The sequence below is a fragment of the Mastigoproctus giganteus genome, chromosome 9 (genome assembly GCF_048544385.1).
Source record: "Mastigoproctus giganteus isolate SK-2022 chromosome 9, ASM4854438v1, whole genome shotgun sequence".
NCBI lineage: Eukaryota > Metazoa > Arthropoda > Arachnida > Uropygi > Thelyphonidae > Mastigoproctus > Mastigoproctus giganteus.
The window spans coordinates 71,690,531-71,707,563 of record NC_143583.1 but is presented as its reverse complement, the minus strand read 5'-3'; the positions used below and the strand labels follow the sequence as shown (position 1 = coordinate 71,707,563).

The following is a 17,033-nucleotide window of genomic DNA, read 5'->3' as shown; positions in this document are numbered from 1 at the left end:
AGAAAATCGCTTTTTAAAATTTTCGAACCAGCCTTTACTGGCACAAAATTCATGCTGAGAGCTTTTTTCTGAAAAATCTTGTTCAAGTTCTTTTAAATATTGATAAATTTTGAGGGCTTTTTTTTGTTTAATAACGTTTCCACTCAAAGGCATTTTCTTGTGAGTGCAATCTTCAATCCAAACCATTAGAGATTTCTCCAAAATATAGTGTACACGAGCAACACACTTTGCACTTATCGTTGACCCAGCTATTTCTGATCTGAACAACACTCTCTCTGATTTTCTGCTCATTTTGTTTGATTGTACGAATTGTTGATTCATTTAAATTCAAAGTACTTGCAACAACTCCTTGTTTTTCTCCATTTTTCAACCGATCCAAGATTTTAATTTTTTCTTCGAGAGAAATGAATTTTCTTTTCAATGTTGGTTTTTTTCCTTCTTTTGCAGTTTTGGTGGTCATTACTATAAAAAATAAATTTTTTATTTGCCAAGGGGTATTCCCCAAATAAATTCACTATTTATAACTACTTGCGCACAATTAACTCTTTATAAGGTAAAAAATTGGCACTACACAAAAAAATATGTATGTATATACTTGCATGTTTCCCCTTATATAAATTTGGTTCTGGCAACTACACCCATTATACGAGCAGACAAAAATTTAACAAACACAAAGTTTGATTTTTAAGTTGCGTGGTAAAAGTGTGTGAAAAGAAGCAATACAACAATTTATAAACCGCGTTATACGAGGGTTACATGTAATATGTTTTGCACCTTTTGCACCCCTCTTCTTATTACCAGTTTCCAGATATATTTACAGTTTGCATCTTTGATTCTGTATAAGAACACCATCATTAAATAGCTTTTATGCAATGCACTTGTTGTAGTCTGCTTTACTTAATTCCAGCCCAGTTTGTTATAGTTTATAATGTTGGCCAATTTCCGCCTGTTCCATCTGGCTCACTTAGTCACCAAAAACCAAACACTCTTCAACTGTTTTCTTTCATATAAGCAATTACAGCTGGGTATTATTCGATGATCTGCAGATTATATAATAGCTATGGTATTCAGAAGTAATAAAAGTCAACTGACACTGCCAGTTTCTTGATAACATTTCAGTGGAAAGATATGCAGGCACATTATCTAACAATAACAATTGAATTTAATTTTTTCTAATTTAAAATATATTAAGATAGGTGGAATAGGACCATGGTATGTCTGCCAGGGGCAAAAGTTGATGACATTGTAGAGCAGATATCATCTTTTAAGGTCTGCACTACAACAGCATCACAAAAGGTGATGCTGTTGTACACGTTGGCACAAATGACATTAAGTGTAGATCTGCAGATTTAATAAGCAAGTTGAAAAAAATGTCAATGTTGAAAAAAAAAGTCACGAGTTAGGGTTAAATTTGAGTGTCATCTGCAATCCTGCCGAGACACAATAGGAGGGAGTATATGATGAGAGCCTTGTCAATCAATTCAGCCATGGAGAGATTGTGCGGGGCTCATGGGATAGAATTCTTCTCAGCATGGTCTGTGCTTGTTAACAGGAGAGACTGCTTCTACAGGAATCGGATACACTTATATTGAAGGGGTGCAAGAATATAACATTGCAATCAAGGCAATAAAAGCGAAGAAAATTGCAAGTGAGGATGCCAATCAAGAAGCAATATGGAAATATCTTAAATAACACTTTTATTGGTTTTTTTTGTCAAGTATTTTTTAATATTTTAAAATTCTTTCTTATAACAATCTAGTTTTGTGGACCCCCTTTTATTGTTCTTATTTAAGTATTATTATTTCATGCAGGTTTTTAACTGCATGAAATAATAAACTACCTTTTGGTATATAGTTTTTTATACTTAGAATGGTCATTAGGGCAGGGAACCGGTTGTTAAATTATTTGAATCCCACACTGATGGGATCTATCCAGTTATATTAAAGGAGGCAGCAAAGAAAGTAAGCAAACCGTTAGCCATAATTAGGAGAGCATCCTTCAACTCGGGGGAAGTCCCCACGGACTGGAGATGTGCAAATGTATCTCCAATTCACAAAGTGGGGGGGGGACAAAATAATTACAGACCTGTTAGTTTGACTTCTGTTCTAGGGAAAATAATGGAGTCATTGGTTAAAGATGCATTGCAGGATCATCTACACAAGAGAGCAGTAATAATTCAGACACGGCATGGGTTTGTCAAGGGAAAGTCTTGTCTGACCAATTTGATTGAATACTATGATGTGGTCACAAAGGAACTGGATGCAAAAAATAATTTTGATATATACTTGGATTTCAGGTAAGCTTTTGATACTGTTGCACGTGGAAGACTACGGTACAAATTGGAGCAGTATGGCATTAAGGGCTAGTTGCTACAATGGATAAAAGGATGATTGAGTGGGAGAAGACGGAGAGTGGTGATCAATGGGTACTGCTCTACATGGACTAATGTTATTAGTGGTGTCCCTTAGGGTTCAGTGTTGGGCCCATTGTTGTTTTGTATACTATTTATCAATGATATTGATGAAGGTATATCAAGCTTAATGTCAAAGTTTGCAGATGATACAAAGGTTGGCAGGGTTGCTAATAACAGTAATGATAGTATGCTGCTGCAACAGGATCTGGAAAAGATGGGTACATGGGCTGAGGTGGCAACTGAAGTTTAACATTGACAAATGCAAAGTACCGAATATGGGTAGCAGTAACCACAGAGAAATGTACCAATGTGTATTACACTCAGGGTAGTGGAGAATGAAAGAGGCCTGAGGGTAATTGTGTAGTCAGATATGAAATTTCTGAGCAGTGCAGACTGGCTGCCAGAGTAGGTCATGGGGTCTTGACAATGATATACAGGAATTTTGCGAGCAGGGATAAGATGATTATCCCATTGTATAAGGCAATGGTCAGGCCAACACCTTGAGTACTGCGTACAGGTCTGGAACCCTCATTTTAGAAAGGACGTAGACTTGCTAGAATGAGTACAGAGAAGGACAACAAGACTGATGAAGGGTACAAAGGGATGCTCTTATGAAAAAAGGCTTAAGTTCTGCACACTGCAGCTTCTGGAGACTAGACACCTGCGAGGTTATCTGACTGAGGTGTATAAGGCCTTGAATGGATTGAGCAGGCTCGATGCTGATGGGATTCTTCCTCATGCTCAGATTACAAACCTGAGGGGGCATAGATTCAAACTGAGGAAAGACAGTTGTAGAATAGATGTGCGGAAGTTTGCCTTTAGCCAGCAGGTAGTTGATTGCTGGAATAAATTTCCATCTGTTGTTGTGGAAGTTGGTAGCTTAAATAAATTCAATGCAGAACTAGTCAAACATCTGGAATGGATGGATCAGTTAAATGGGAAGGGTTTTTTTTTTTTTTTTGGCTGATGCTGTATAAATTTGCTTTCTCATCATGTGCCTCTACTAATGCTAATAAGAGATTACCTCATAGCTCCATAAGATGTCTTCTACACCATACTCTCCAAATAATATCAACTAAAAAATGGTTAATAACAATTTAAAATTTTAATGTGTTCCTCACTGTTTGCTCGTGAATGGCCTGGCACACCCTGGGATCACAGCCAAAGGCCTAGCCCGATCCCAGACATATCTAACCCCCTCCCCCATGAAACTCAAAGTGACTGAAGACATTATGTCAAATATATTATGGCACAAAAGTAAACCTAAAAAGATAAAATTTTGGTAAAAATGCGATTACGAGATGAAACCCATTATCACATTTTTACCAAAATTTTATCTTTTATGGTTTACTTTTATGCCAATATATAATTTACATGTCTTCAATCATTCGGAGTTTCTTGGGGGGGTTTGATATTGTCTGAGGTCCAGTTGGGGCCTTTGGCAATGATTCCCGGGGGGGGGGGGGGGTATTCATGAGCAAAGAATGAGGAACACGTTAAAATTAATCTCTTATATTTTAAATATTGATATAATGTAGCATCATTCGAGCCTTTTTTGCTCTTAGTTACATATTAATTTTTCCTTTTATTTCTTTTAAAAAAGTGAGTAAAACCATTTTGAAATAAGGTTTCAGAATTAGTTATATCAATAAAATTTGACGTGTAATTATCTGTAAATATATTTGTTTAAATAAAAATTCAGTCCTAAACTTTTCACTCCTAACTTTGTGTTAAGATTAACTGATTTCAAACGTCTCAGTGATATTCATATGTTAAATAATTCATGGATAATGACAGAAATTCTTCATTCAATTAATTATGCATTTTGAAAAACCTTGGGAGTGAATATTTATAAAATATCATACTGAATTTGCAATGTGAAAATAATGGGAACAAGAGGAATAAGCTTAATGCAATGATGAACATGGTGGTCAAAATGAAATTCCATAGATTTTTTTTTTTTTTTTTTTTTTCAAAGTTAAATCTTTACATTAGGCGTTACAGCTGTTAATATACAGAAACATTAAAATTACAGGTAAAATGTATATGTTCTTTAAGACAATTATTAAAAATTCCACATGAAACTATTAGTTTTTACAAAATAAAGTTATTATTTACATACTGCACTCCAAAGCAAAATAGCATTGAATATACATAACATTTCAATGTCCGAGTTTTGACAATTTATTTAATACAAAAAATTTTGGATAACCAAAAATATACTGAGCAATGGAAATAATTCCAATACTCCTTTAGATGATCCACAGTTTTCTCTCTTTACAGCAAACAGTTTTATTCACTATCATCTGAACCAAAGTCAAATATGGGCCTCTTTCTTCTAGAATGAGTTCCACTCCTTGCTCTTGTAATTCTACATTCAAAATCACTTCCAGTATCATCTTCATCTTTGCTTTTGGAAGCAGTCCTGTTTCTCTCTTTCTGGCTACTACTGTAATGATTTTCGTCATTATCAGGAGATATTCTTTTTCTGCGTTGCCTTACTGTAGCAGACTGAGTTCTGTTTATCTTAGGCCGTCTTCCTGGTGTTTTAAATGACGGCTTTGATGCTGTAGTAGCTTTAGCTTTCGTTGCATTTTGAAGCAATTCTTCTTCAGTAACACCTTTATTCCGAAATTCTTCTATTTTCTTTTCAAATTCCTCAATGGATGCTTTGGTTTCTGCAGTGAATTTAGCTGTTTTCTTTGCTGTATTTAAAATAAGAATAAAGCTTTCATACACTATATCATTATACAATTTGTCAGCAAAACAAGTAATATTTTCTTGAAGTTTATTCAGGCTGCGTTCATTATATGTTAATAAGCTGAGGCAGAAAGCAAGATCACACCACTGCTGTTCTGTCTGTGTAGCTCTAAACCGGTGGCACAATTTCTCCACCAAACTCTCTACCTGTCTGTCTTTTTCTACAAACTGGAAGAGAAACCTTAGTATATTTTTGAATGTTTCATTATCATTTCCTGAGTCTGGATTTGACAAATGACTGATGATATCAGGCAAAATATTATATATAGCATTTCCTTTCTTGGATAGTTGCTGGAAAAGGAACTTTGACATATTGGCAATTTGCTGTTCTTCATCTATAATGCATAAAGCAACATCACTAATCTGCCCTTTTACTTTTATCATATCATGAAGAATAAGGTGAGTCAACACTGTTATTGTATTTTTGCGGACTTTTACAGAGGAATCCCGTAACCTACCATAAAGATGGGATGTCCAAGGTTCTAATAAATTAGGAAAACGAATACACAAATCTCCTAAAGCAATTATTGCATTAGCACGAATAACTGGCTCAGAAGATTTTTCCATTATAGTGATTAATAAAGGAAGATGAGTCTCACAGAACTGAGAACTGACCATCATAAATTTGGCTAAAGCTAAACTAGCAGCAGTTTTTAATGTTGAATCACTATACTTAGTTGGATTTCTACTCACAGCTACTATTAATGGGCCCAAGAGACCAAGCAAGTTCTCACTATTCACTATTTCGACTTCACAAATCTTTTTTATATATTCTGCTTCTGCATCATCTGCAGTTACTCCTAACATACCCATTTCATCCTCAGTCGTATCTAATTGTTTGTTTCTTGAATTTATGGATACATTAAATGAAACTCGTTTAGAGTTATTACGTTCCTTCTTCATGTTTTGTAAATGTTGCCGCCTTTTTAGTTCGGTAAAAATATTTACTTCCAGATGAAACAGCTCACAAAGAGCAATACGGCCCACAGCACTTAAAAACCGAGCAAGGATAACACTTTCAGAAAATGATTCAGAATTTCCATTATCCTCAGATTTCTTCTTTGCAGCATACACCACAACAGCGTCAGCAAGTTGCTTGATCAATTTACCACAAATGGTATCTGGCGAGTCCGAAAGTTTGTAAGTGACAGTAATTGCTCTTTCTGCCATTGGAACCCAGTAATGATCCTTAAGGTTAGTAATGCCATTAACAAGGATTTCAGATAATCTTTCAAAAATATAGTGAGACTTTGGCAGACGGAATGGTGACAATTTATCTTCTACACTTGGTTTTTTCATTCCAGTTAATTTCAAAAGAACACTGCAAGTGTCTCTTACCAGTTTAAAATCAGTATCAGCATCTGGTCCGAGACCAACAGAAGATAAAACTTCAAGATTTTCCTTAATAATCTGAACCTCGGATCCTGCAGCCATGCCTAACAATACTAGTGCTGCCCGGCTTTCCATTTCAGTAGTATCTGGAAGTTTCATGGAGAACCTCTCCCACAGAACCTGAATAACCGATTTATCAAGTTCACCAGATTTTACAAATTGGGCAATCAGCTCCTCAACAGACACTAATTCTCCAATAGTAGCTCCATGCACAAGACTGGTTAGATTCCTTACCTTTTGGATGGTTCTTGTTCTTTGATTACCATCCTCTGATCCAAGATATAAACGTCTATATGCCGTAATTACAGCTTCCTTAATAGCACTTTCTTGAGACCAAACTAATGCAAGCATTCTTCTAACTCCCAAAAGTGAATGGTGTACTCCAAATTCAAAAGCTGCTACAAAGAAATCAACAGCTTCCAAAACATCAGAAATGGTTTTGGAATGTAACAACTGGCAAATGAATGGAAGTGCAGTTTGAATTTGTTCTGCAAATTTAACAGTATCCTCTAAATATTGCACAAGAATTTGTTGTTTACTTAGTTCATTAACTTCTCCACTTTCTACCTCATTCTTCTGGTTTTCAGTAACACCATTATGAGAAAATGTATTTTCTTCAGAGTATATATGTAAAGGATCTAGAAAAATTTCTTTCAGAATTATTAGTAAATGTTCACTTCCACCTCGAATTTTTGTCATGGGATCTTCGGTATCTTGTGAAATTGATTCTGTAAAGAGCTTATTATCTGGAAATTTTTTCATAATGTATTTCAGTTTTTTGATAGCTTCTTCATACTGATTACTATTCAGCAAACTGAAAATGTCTGAAATCATACCCATAAACTCTGTCTCTAGATTGTGGTTGTAATCTTCATTTTCGTAGTCCTGGTCATAATTTATACCTTCCATATTTTTTAATATCTCTGAAAGAGCCTGATTAACTGTCTTCCACATTTCTTCCCGATCAGTATGTGCATCTTCAGATTCTTTTGGCAACATTGTTTTCAGCTTTTCTTTTTCTTTTTCACAGTTTTTTGTCAATTCTTCCATTGAAAGCTTTGCTGCATATGGATTTCCTTGTAAAAATGCAGTAATAAACTGAACTCCAAACTTTCGAACCATACTTGACTTGTCTTGTAAACGGCCAATCACCAATTGCAACAATGGATATTGATGGGGCAAGGGAATACACTTCTCAGTACATAATCTGAGCCATATTTGAAGGGTTTTACTTCTAACAAAAGCATTAGTATCATGGATATGTTCCTGCAATTTGTCCAAAATCTGATCTCTTATTTCTCTTTCTTTATTATTCAAATCATCAGAACTAAGAACCTTAAGTGTAATCTCACCTAAAATTGAAAGGACACACATTCTCATTGTGTAGTTCTCCTCATCAAGGTAACGCAATAAAAGACTTATGGATGACAAAACAACGTCTGGGATCTTTTCTGCTACTTCTATTAGAAACTGAGAAAGAGATCTTGTTGTATTGTCTCTAGATAGATCTTTCATGTCTAATGATCCAATTTCTCTCAAAATTTCACAAACAATATTTTTTGATCCATACTCCTTAACAAATAATTCTATACTCTGTGCAAGAGGTGAAACTAAATGTTCATAATGTTGTACAAGTTGAGTGATTTTTAGGCTGTAGCTTAGACTACTACTATGTTTCTTCAGAGCTAGCCCAAGACATTGAAAGATACTGTCCTTTAGACTTTTATTGCGGGAATTATTTGAATTTTCTAACAGCTTAAAACAAGATCCAGTAATTAAATTTAAAAAATCCTCCTCTATTATAGGTGGTTCCCAAAGCCTACGAAGTGGAAGTTGACATATATCTTGTAAAAAACTTACTGTCTTTTCCAGCTCTGAATCCCATCCGTCAATTTTTTTTGTTTGCTTTTTTCTTCCCTTTTTACCAAGCACAATGTTTTCAGCTGTACTTGCCATCTCTCCTTCAAATGCGTCAAGAAACTGGGAGAGGAGATAAATGACCATCTTTAATATGTTTAAGTTTTCTACTCGTATTTCATAGCTGAGATGTTCTGTTGGGTCTTCAAGTAGCAAAGATAACGAGCAAAAAACTTCTGTACAAGTCGCTTGAATTACTTGCCATGCTTCCTGTTTTACTTCATTTTCTAACTTCGGGAAATGGCACAAAATACTGTAAAAAATATCAAAATTTGAAATAATAAATCTTCCGCCTTCTTCTTTAAGTTTATGGTTATTTGAAAATACTCCTTCCACGGCATCTCTTACAGTTAATACTTCCTCCACAACATACTGATCGTTCGACTGGGCACTCCGCAAATCATCCCGATTAAATGGTATAACAAATTCAAAGGATGACATTATTAATTTATCTAACACGACGAAACTGACAAGCGAAGTCCGTATAAAATATTTCAGCAAACTCCAAAATGTAGCTCGGAAATCTTTAAACTCATTGCAAAATTCTGAACTTAGTCCAAGCTATATCTATGTTCTAATAGAGTTTTATAAACTGTAAACGAAAAAACTTCAAAAAATTTAAACGACACGTCCATCACCAAAAATAATGCCACTTTCACTAATATCAAGCACGATTCCTAACAGCGAGAGCCGTCTGACCGCCAAAAAATTTAAAAATAATAAACACCAGATGGCGAACACTTTTGTATGCTTCAAATGTTAAAAAAAAAAAAAAAAAAAAAAAACACACCTTTAACGATACGAATTCATAATTTCGCCACAGAAAATTAGCATTAGTAGAGGCATTTGATGCAAGAAAGCAAGCTTATGCAGCATCAGCCAAAAAAAAAAAAAAAAACCCACTTCCACTTCACCCCTCTGTTCGTTCAAAATACCTGTCCAGCTGAGCCTTAAACTTATTTAGGCTATCAACCTCCACCACAAGGGATGGCAGTCTGTTCCACCAACCAACCACCCGCTGGCTAAAGGCAAATTTCCGCACGTCTATCCTACATCTGTCTTTCCTCAATTTGAATTTATGCCCTCTCAGGTGATTTTTCTGAGCTAGAGGAAGAATCCCATCAGCATTGAGCATGCTTAAACCATTCAAGGCTTTATACACCTCTATCAGATCACCTCGCTGGTGCCTAGTCTCCAGACACTGTAATTTGCAAAACTTAAGCCTTTCTTCGTAAGAGCACCCCTTTGTTCCATTCAAATGTGAAATAGTAGGCATTTCCAGTATATCTTATCGTAGATGCTTAGGTAAGACATAAGTTTATAAGATTGTCATCTCCCACTACAACAGCACACAACACACCGCTAGCCAAAGCAATGAATTTAAACAGATTTTCAGCCATAATGCATGAAAGAAAACTAAGCTTCACCATCAAAATGATCGCTGGAAGAATCTCAACGCCCAACATTTGGGACATTGCGTGCGGGCGGATCCCTCAATCAGGGCGCCGCTCCACTCCCAACCTTCTTGCTCTTTCTTCATTCCTTCCTTCGAGACTACATTTTAAAGATTGATTCCTCTCTCATCAGCATCTCCATCTAGCTCAATCCTTGGACGCCGACCTGTCAAAAATCGTAGAAGACAAAAAGTATAGACGGCTCATCTTAGATCTGCATGCATGTTCCACAACCATCAACCAACGCTCCGTCTCGGCAAGAATCTCACGGTAAACCGTGAAATTTTATTATCGATTTATTTTATTATTATTTTTTTTAGTTTATTATTTTTTTAAAGTAAATATAATCTGCTCTATGTTATTTATTTATCCTGTATTATATATACTGGGGTGCAAAACTTAAGGACCAGTCAGGTTTTCACCAGTACCTTCTCATAGGAGTGGCCTGGATATAGGAAATGATGAAGCAAACAACAGCGACAAACAACGGAAACAAAATGGCACAGAGGGACTTTATTCAAAAATGACAACGTAGCACTGGCTGCCATGATACAGATGCATCACTGGCAAAGATGGAACAAAGGGATAGACGTGGTCCTCAGTAGGAGATATGGCCACGCCTAATGTCGATGCAAACTTTGCACAGCCTGTCCATACTTAGAACAATGTTGTTGATAAGTTCTTGCGGTAACATCATCCATTTAAAGGACATGGGTGTTAGTGAGAAAAAAATATCAAAAAGGAATACAAGTGTTATCTCTTAATAAAACAAAGGACACAAACACAGAAAATTGGATAATGCAGTTTAGTTCTAGTATATGGAAACGAGTAAAATGTAGAACTAGATTGTTAATTGGCTGGTCTACCAGCAGGTTAAAAGAAATTTTCCCAGTAACACAGTGTTATAAATGTTTGATGTATGGCCATGTAGCAAAATACTGTAAAAAGGAATCAAATCGTGGCAACTGTGGTGAGAAGAAACACTCCTTCAAAGAATGTCCTAATAAGAATAAACAACCGAGTTGTTGTAATTGCAAGAGAAACCAATTAGAGGCTGATCATGTTGCCGTAAGTAAAAATTGTCCAGAATATAAGAAAGCTTTAGAAATTTACAAAAAAAAAATTAATTATGGGCAAGTGCATTTAAAGAATTCAGTTAAATGCACAGAGAGCCAAAATTGTGGCTCTACAAGTAAATTTCTTAACGGAAAGAGATTATGTGGCTGTGGCACTATTACACGAGACATATTGTGTTAGAGATCAGGTAAGATGTTACCCGATGGCATACCAAGTCATGTCAGAGGGTGATTTTCCTAATGCAGCCATAGTGGTTCGAACAAAAGAAATAGTGTTTACTAAAGTTTTGACTTTGTGTAATAGAAACGCTGTGTGTTCTGGAGATTTTGGGAGAATCTACCAGGTGACGCTTTATTGTCAGCATTCTGAAAATATTGAACCTAGTTTAGCTTACCTTGAAAAATTGAACAGATTAATTGACTCCGAGAGGGTTGTCATTGCCATTGATTCCAATTCTAATTCTCCATTCTGGAGTAGTGAAAACTCTGATGATAGAGGAATGTTACTTGAAGAGTATATAGCCACAACAGGAATGGAGGTATTGAATGTGGCTGGTCTGCCAACGTATAGTACAGTACATGGCTCCTCATACATTGATGTTACTCTTGCTATTGGGGCTATTAGGAATAAGGTATTAAATTGGAGAGTAGTGGAAAATTACACTACGAGTGACCACAATGCGATTTTGTTTAAATTGGACACTCAAGATCAAATACGTGAGTGGCTTAAATTGGAACGGTTTCTAGTAAAGGAAGCTGCATGGCCTAGGTTTAAAGATAGATATCTTGATTTAATCCATAGTGTTAACTGGGATGATTTAAATGCAAATGAATATGTACAAGAAATGACAAATATAATAATAAAGTCATGCAAAGCTAGCATGAAGCTTAGATGTATTGCAGGCAGACCGGTCTTCTGGTGGTCGAGGGACTTGACAAATTTAAGAAATAATGTGAAAAGATTAAGACGATTATACCAAAGAAATCGAAGGAATTGCAATGTTGATATAGTTCGAAATTGTGTGGAATTGTATCAGGAAAAAAGACGTGAATATATCCGAGCTATTAATGATTCAAAAATGAACCACTGGAAGGTATATGTTGAAGAGCAAGGATCCAGAGATCCATGGGGAATTTTTAAAGTACTAAATTGTAAAAAGGAACTTAGCAGATATAACAACGACTGTTGGAATGGAGGGTGATCAAACACTTAATTGGAAAGATTCTGTGAGCAGGATACTGAGCGACCTTTTTCCAAGTTTTGACACAGAAGAAATTACGCAAGAGCAGAGCCAGATAATGGCAAATATGCAGTATCTACCTAATAAAATGAAAATGAGTACACTCTCGAGGAGGTGAGTGGTGCGATGGATCGAACAAAGAATGGAAAGTCGCCGGGCCTAGATGGTATTGAAGTAACTGTGTTGAAGAAAGCTTTTGAGCTGACTCCAGAGATATTTCTTAAAATGTATAATAAGTATTTAAGTGAAGGTGCTTTTTCTGAGGTCTGGAAAAATGCACACATGAAGTTAATTGTAAAAGGAACTGACAGATTGTTAAATGAGATTGGTGCGTACCGACCCATTGCTCTTCTTTCAGTCATGGGAAAGGTGTATGAAAGACTGTGTATAAGTCGTTTAATTATTATGTATGAAAACACGTGTATGTCCCCAAGAAACCAATTTGGTTTCATGAAAGAAAAAGTACTCAGGACGCGGTTTATAGACTTGTCCAGACTGTTGAAGGGAGTGATGCTAGGTACGTACTAGCTGTTTTTATAGATTTCGGTGGTGCTTTTGATTGACTTTGGTGTGAGAGCATCCTTTCTAGAATGAGGATTGCAGGATGCACTAAAAATTTATATAATGTATATAGGGGCTATTTTAAAGATAGACTGTAATTGTAAGGAATAAATATGAGAAAATTACAAAGGTTATCTGTAGGGGATGTCCTCAGGGCTCGGTGACTGGGCCGTATGTTTGGAACATCATACTGGATGCCATCTTAGAGTCTCAGATTACTAGACTCTAAGATGGCAAATTAAACTAGACATTAAGATGTCAACATTACTAGATCATCCGCATCACGCGTAAGCGGATGATCTAGTAATGTTGATTCAAGGTGGATCACGTTCCCAGTTGGAGGCTAGAGCTGAGTCGGCTTTAAGCTCACTGAACGAATGGAGCAAATTAAATAGGCTAGAAATCTCACAGGGAAAAACAGTTCAAATGTTACTAAAGGGAATATTGAGTATGAATAGGCCTCCTACCTTGCAGCTAGATGGTGAGACGATTAGATATGTAAAGACAACCAAGTATCTTGGATTACAACTGGAAGAAAGGTTGTTTTTCACCAAACATGTAAGGTACTTGAAGAATAAGATAAGATTATTATATGACAAGCTTCGGAGAGTGATTCGTACAGACTGGGGAATAAAAGGACGTGCCCTGAATTTATCATATCAGTGTCTGTTTGTTCCAATTGTCACTTATGCCTCCTGAGCTTGGGTTCATCGAGTTGAAACGATAATGGTTCAAAAGTATCTTACTCAAGCACAAAGGTTTGCCCTATTGGGGATTACCCGTGCGTGTCGGACAGTCTCATCTGAAGCGTTGCAGGTAGTGGCAGGTAGATTGCCTGCATACTATGAAGTGCTATTGAAAGGAATGATATACTATACTAAGATAAATGTGAGGAAAACTATATCTGGCATAACTACTTGTCCTAATGAGGAACATGAATACTCAAGAGCTGATATTAAGGATATTATTGTTATTTGTTTTTTTTTTTTAGGAGCATTAGCAACCAAGGCCATATTGCTCCGGGAATATGCGGTGACCATTCCCTGACCTTTCTGCATCCTCCGTATTTGGGTGATGGGCTCGAACCCCGATCTAATCAAGAAGCGTGTGCTACGCACTGCTGTTCCTTCCCACCTGGCTACGGAGGCGCCCGATATTAAGGAAGAAAAGAATTATAGGCGAAATACAAATTTTATGGCAAGAAATGTGGTCAGCTGTAGAAAAAGGCAGACAAACGTTAATGTTTTTTCCACATGTGAGAACGGTTGATCCAAGAACGAAACCATGGTTGCAGTACGGGCTAAATGCAACATTTTTAATAACGGGGCATGGTTTACGATATAAATTATATGAACTTGGGTTACATGATTCTGGTCTATGTTTTTGTAGAAGTAATGAAACTTCAAAACATATTATCCTCGATTGCGATATTTATGTCGAAATTAGATTAAGGCTGGAATCCTTCGTGGGTTCACTTGATGAAGGTCGGCTTGGTGTCCTGTTCTTGGATAAAAAAAAATTTCATATTTTAATAAATTTGTTAAGGAGGTGTTTGTAAGGAGTAAAATGTTGGACAGTAGAAACCCGCCTCCTCGAGGCAGGGACGGAAACTATGCTGATTAGGATGCATGGAGAAATCTAAATGTAATTCTTCTCAGAGTAGGCTAAGCGGTTTATGTTATGTTGAGTTAATTTTTAATTCGAGTTAAAATTTTAAAATTAACACATTTTCAAGATTCAGATGCCATGATAAGCAGACCCTAGCCACATGTGGTACGGTACAGAGAGCGATGAGGCATCTTAAATGGAAGCCCTGCCACCTAATTTCCTGGGATTTCAATGGAAAGGGCCTAAAAAAATAATAATAAAAAATAAATAAATGAAAAAAAAAATAATAAATAAATAATAATAGGGAAAAAAAAGTAACGACTCTGTAGGGGTTATACGCAGAAGGGTGTATAAGGCCGAAAAACTGAGCGAACAGAATTTTAGTACTTTTAAGTTTCGACTGTGTGGCATATGCTGTGAGAAGTAGACAGTGTGGGTGGGGAGACTGAAGGGTGGGGGTAGAATTGGAAGTAAGGGGTCAATAGAAAGATTGAACCCTGCAGTTAACAGTGGGACAGGCACATGTCCCACCAGAAGGAAGATCCATGGTGACGCATCCCACAAACGAGAACACCTCGACTGCCATATCGATCCCTTTCAGTGATGTTTGCGGGGTGATGCCGAGTGCCAACTTCTCGCCATATCAGCTGACGTCCAGAATCGATCCTGAGACTGAATCTACTCTCATCAGTAAAGAGTATCTTACCCCAGTGCGCTGCTGTCCGGTCCTTGTGTTCGATGCACCACTGTAAACGGTGTCTCCGATGGGCAGGTGTTAAAGGGACACAGCGTACTGGCCGTCGGGCAAACAATCCACCTTTGTGGAGCCGCCTGGCCACAGCAAACCGCGATATCCTGCGTCCTGTGCTCCTGGTTTGCAATGGATTCCGCTGTCCGGTGTCGGTCCCTCTTGGCCTCTAGCGGTCATCATTGGGCGTTGTTTTTCGTGGACGACCACCACCAGTCCTTCGAACAGCTGTAGCTGTCATTCTGAAGGCCGACCACGCAAGTGAGACGATGCTATGGGCGATACCGAACTCTGCAGCCACACTCCTCGCATTTCGACGTCCCTGGAGCTTCCCAATTATTGAACCCAGGGTAAAGTCATCCAGATGTTGTCTACTGGCCATTTCGTTGTCTGTAGCACTGTATGAAACCAATCGAACGTTTGTAACAATCGTGCTCACCATTCGGTAATTTGCACTTAACTGCTGCTTTTATAGGTTTATGTGAGCCCCTCATCACGATTCAAATTTTTCCATGTGCACCAGTTGTCTAATGAACGGCCAGAGTTACGCAAATCGGCAGAGGCTGTTTTGTTTGATTTTGTGGTTGTAACATTTAGAAATATTGTTGGTCCTTAAGTTTTGCGCACCAGTATATCTCTGCAGCTTGTTAACCCCAAGCTTAGTGCCGTGAAGGGTTTTGTCAAGTCTGGGATCTGCGTGTCCATCTGCACCTTACAATAAAGATCATATTTACTTATAGTCAAGTCTGGGGCAAGGCTTCAAGCTATGCAAGCTATATATTTTCATTGTACATTCAAGCATTACCTCTTTCTGCACATACGAGGGGCAATAAAGTTCTAGAAATGGGGCAATAAAACGAACACAAAGTGATGAAGCTCAAAATACAGTTTTATTTTCATTCTAAGTTTCTGAAAAGAGTAATCAGCAAAGGCACCCAAACAGCTGATGTTTAATTATGCGGTTACGTTTTTTTTTTCTCTTCAACATCCTGAAATCTCTTTCCTTTGAGGGGTTTTCACCTCGAGGAAGAGGTCCATTGGTACTAGACGCAAGAAACTTTAGTGGGCGTAGCTGAGTTAGTCGATCTCAGGCAAGAATGTTTTCCCCAGAAACTGGGGTTTTTTCGTCCAGAAAAACAAGCAAATCGACCAGATATTGTTGTTTTTTATTTCGTTTTTAGGAGCATTAGCAACAAAGGGCATATTGCTCCGGGGATATGCGATGGTCATTCCCTGACCTTACCGCATCCTCCGTATTTAGTGGTCACGGGCTCGAACCCCGGTCTAATCAAGAAGCATGTGCTACACACTGCTGCTCCTCGCACGGAGGCGCCATAACAAATCGACCAGAGAATACACGCAATTTTCAGTCATAATACATATATGGGTATATGTATTATGATTACGAGTGGCCCAAATATAATAATTTGAATTTTTGGCACTAGATAAATTTGGAAGAGGAAAAAGTCAGTTGGAACTAGATAAAACGGATCGATCTGGCTGAAAAATTGGAAATGGTTTATCCCTAACCAATTCATCAAATAAAGGGGTTCTAATCTCAAGTACCTCCATTCTTGCTTTCAATCTTTCATCGTCAATCAATAATGCGGTTATTATTTCCATGTTGACCCACTTGTCAAGTGCAAATTGGAAGCAGCTTTTGTTGCTTTATTAGTCTCGCTGGTAGCGTAGTCAACAATTTGTTTTTTTAACTTTGTCACTAGCTGATATATGGTCGAAACATCGTACCCCTTCCTCTGCTCATGAATGTTAGTCACTATTTATCATTTTTCTCACATTAGTTGATATGCTTCATAAAAACTACCCATATCTGCACTGATACCTTCAATTGCTTGCAATTCA

At 37.2% G+C, this 17,033-nt stretch overlaps 2 protein-coding genes across 2 annotated transcripts in view; both read right to left on the bottom strand.

Annotated features, from left to right (window-relative positions):
- Positions 1-17,033, bottom strand: part of LOC150080437 (centrosomal protein of 290 kDa-like) — a 386,964-nt gene that overhangs the window by 46,178 nt on the left and 323,753 nt on the right.
- On the bottom strand, positions 4,706-8,923 carry LOC150080438 (condensin complex subunit 1-like). The gene has a single exon (XM_090381617.1). The coding sequence runs from the start codon at positions 8,921-8,923 to the stop codon at positions 4,706-4,708; it is 4,218 nt and encodes a 1,405-aa protein (XP_090237743.1).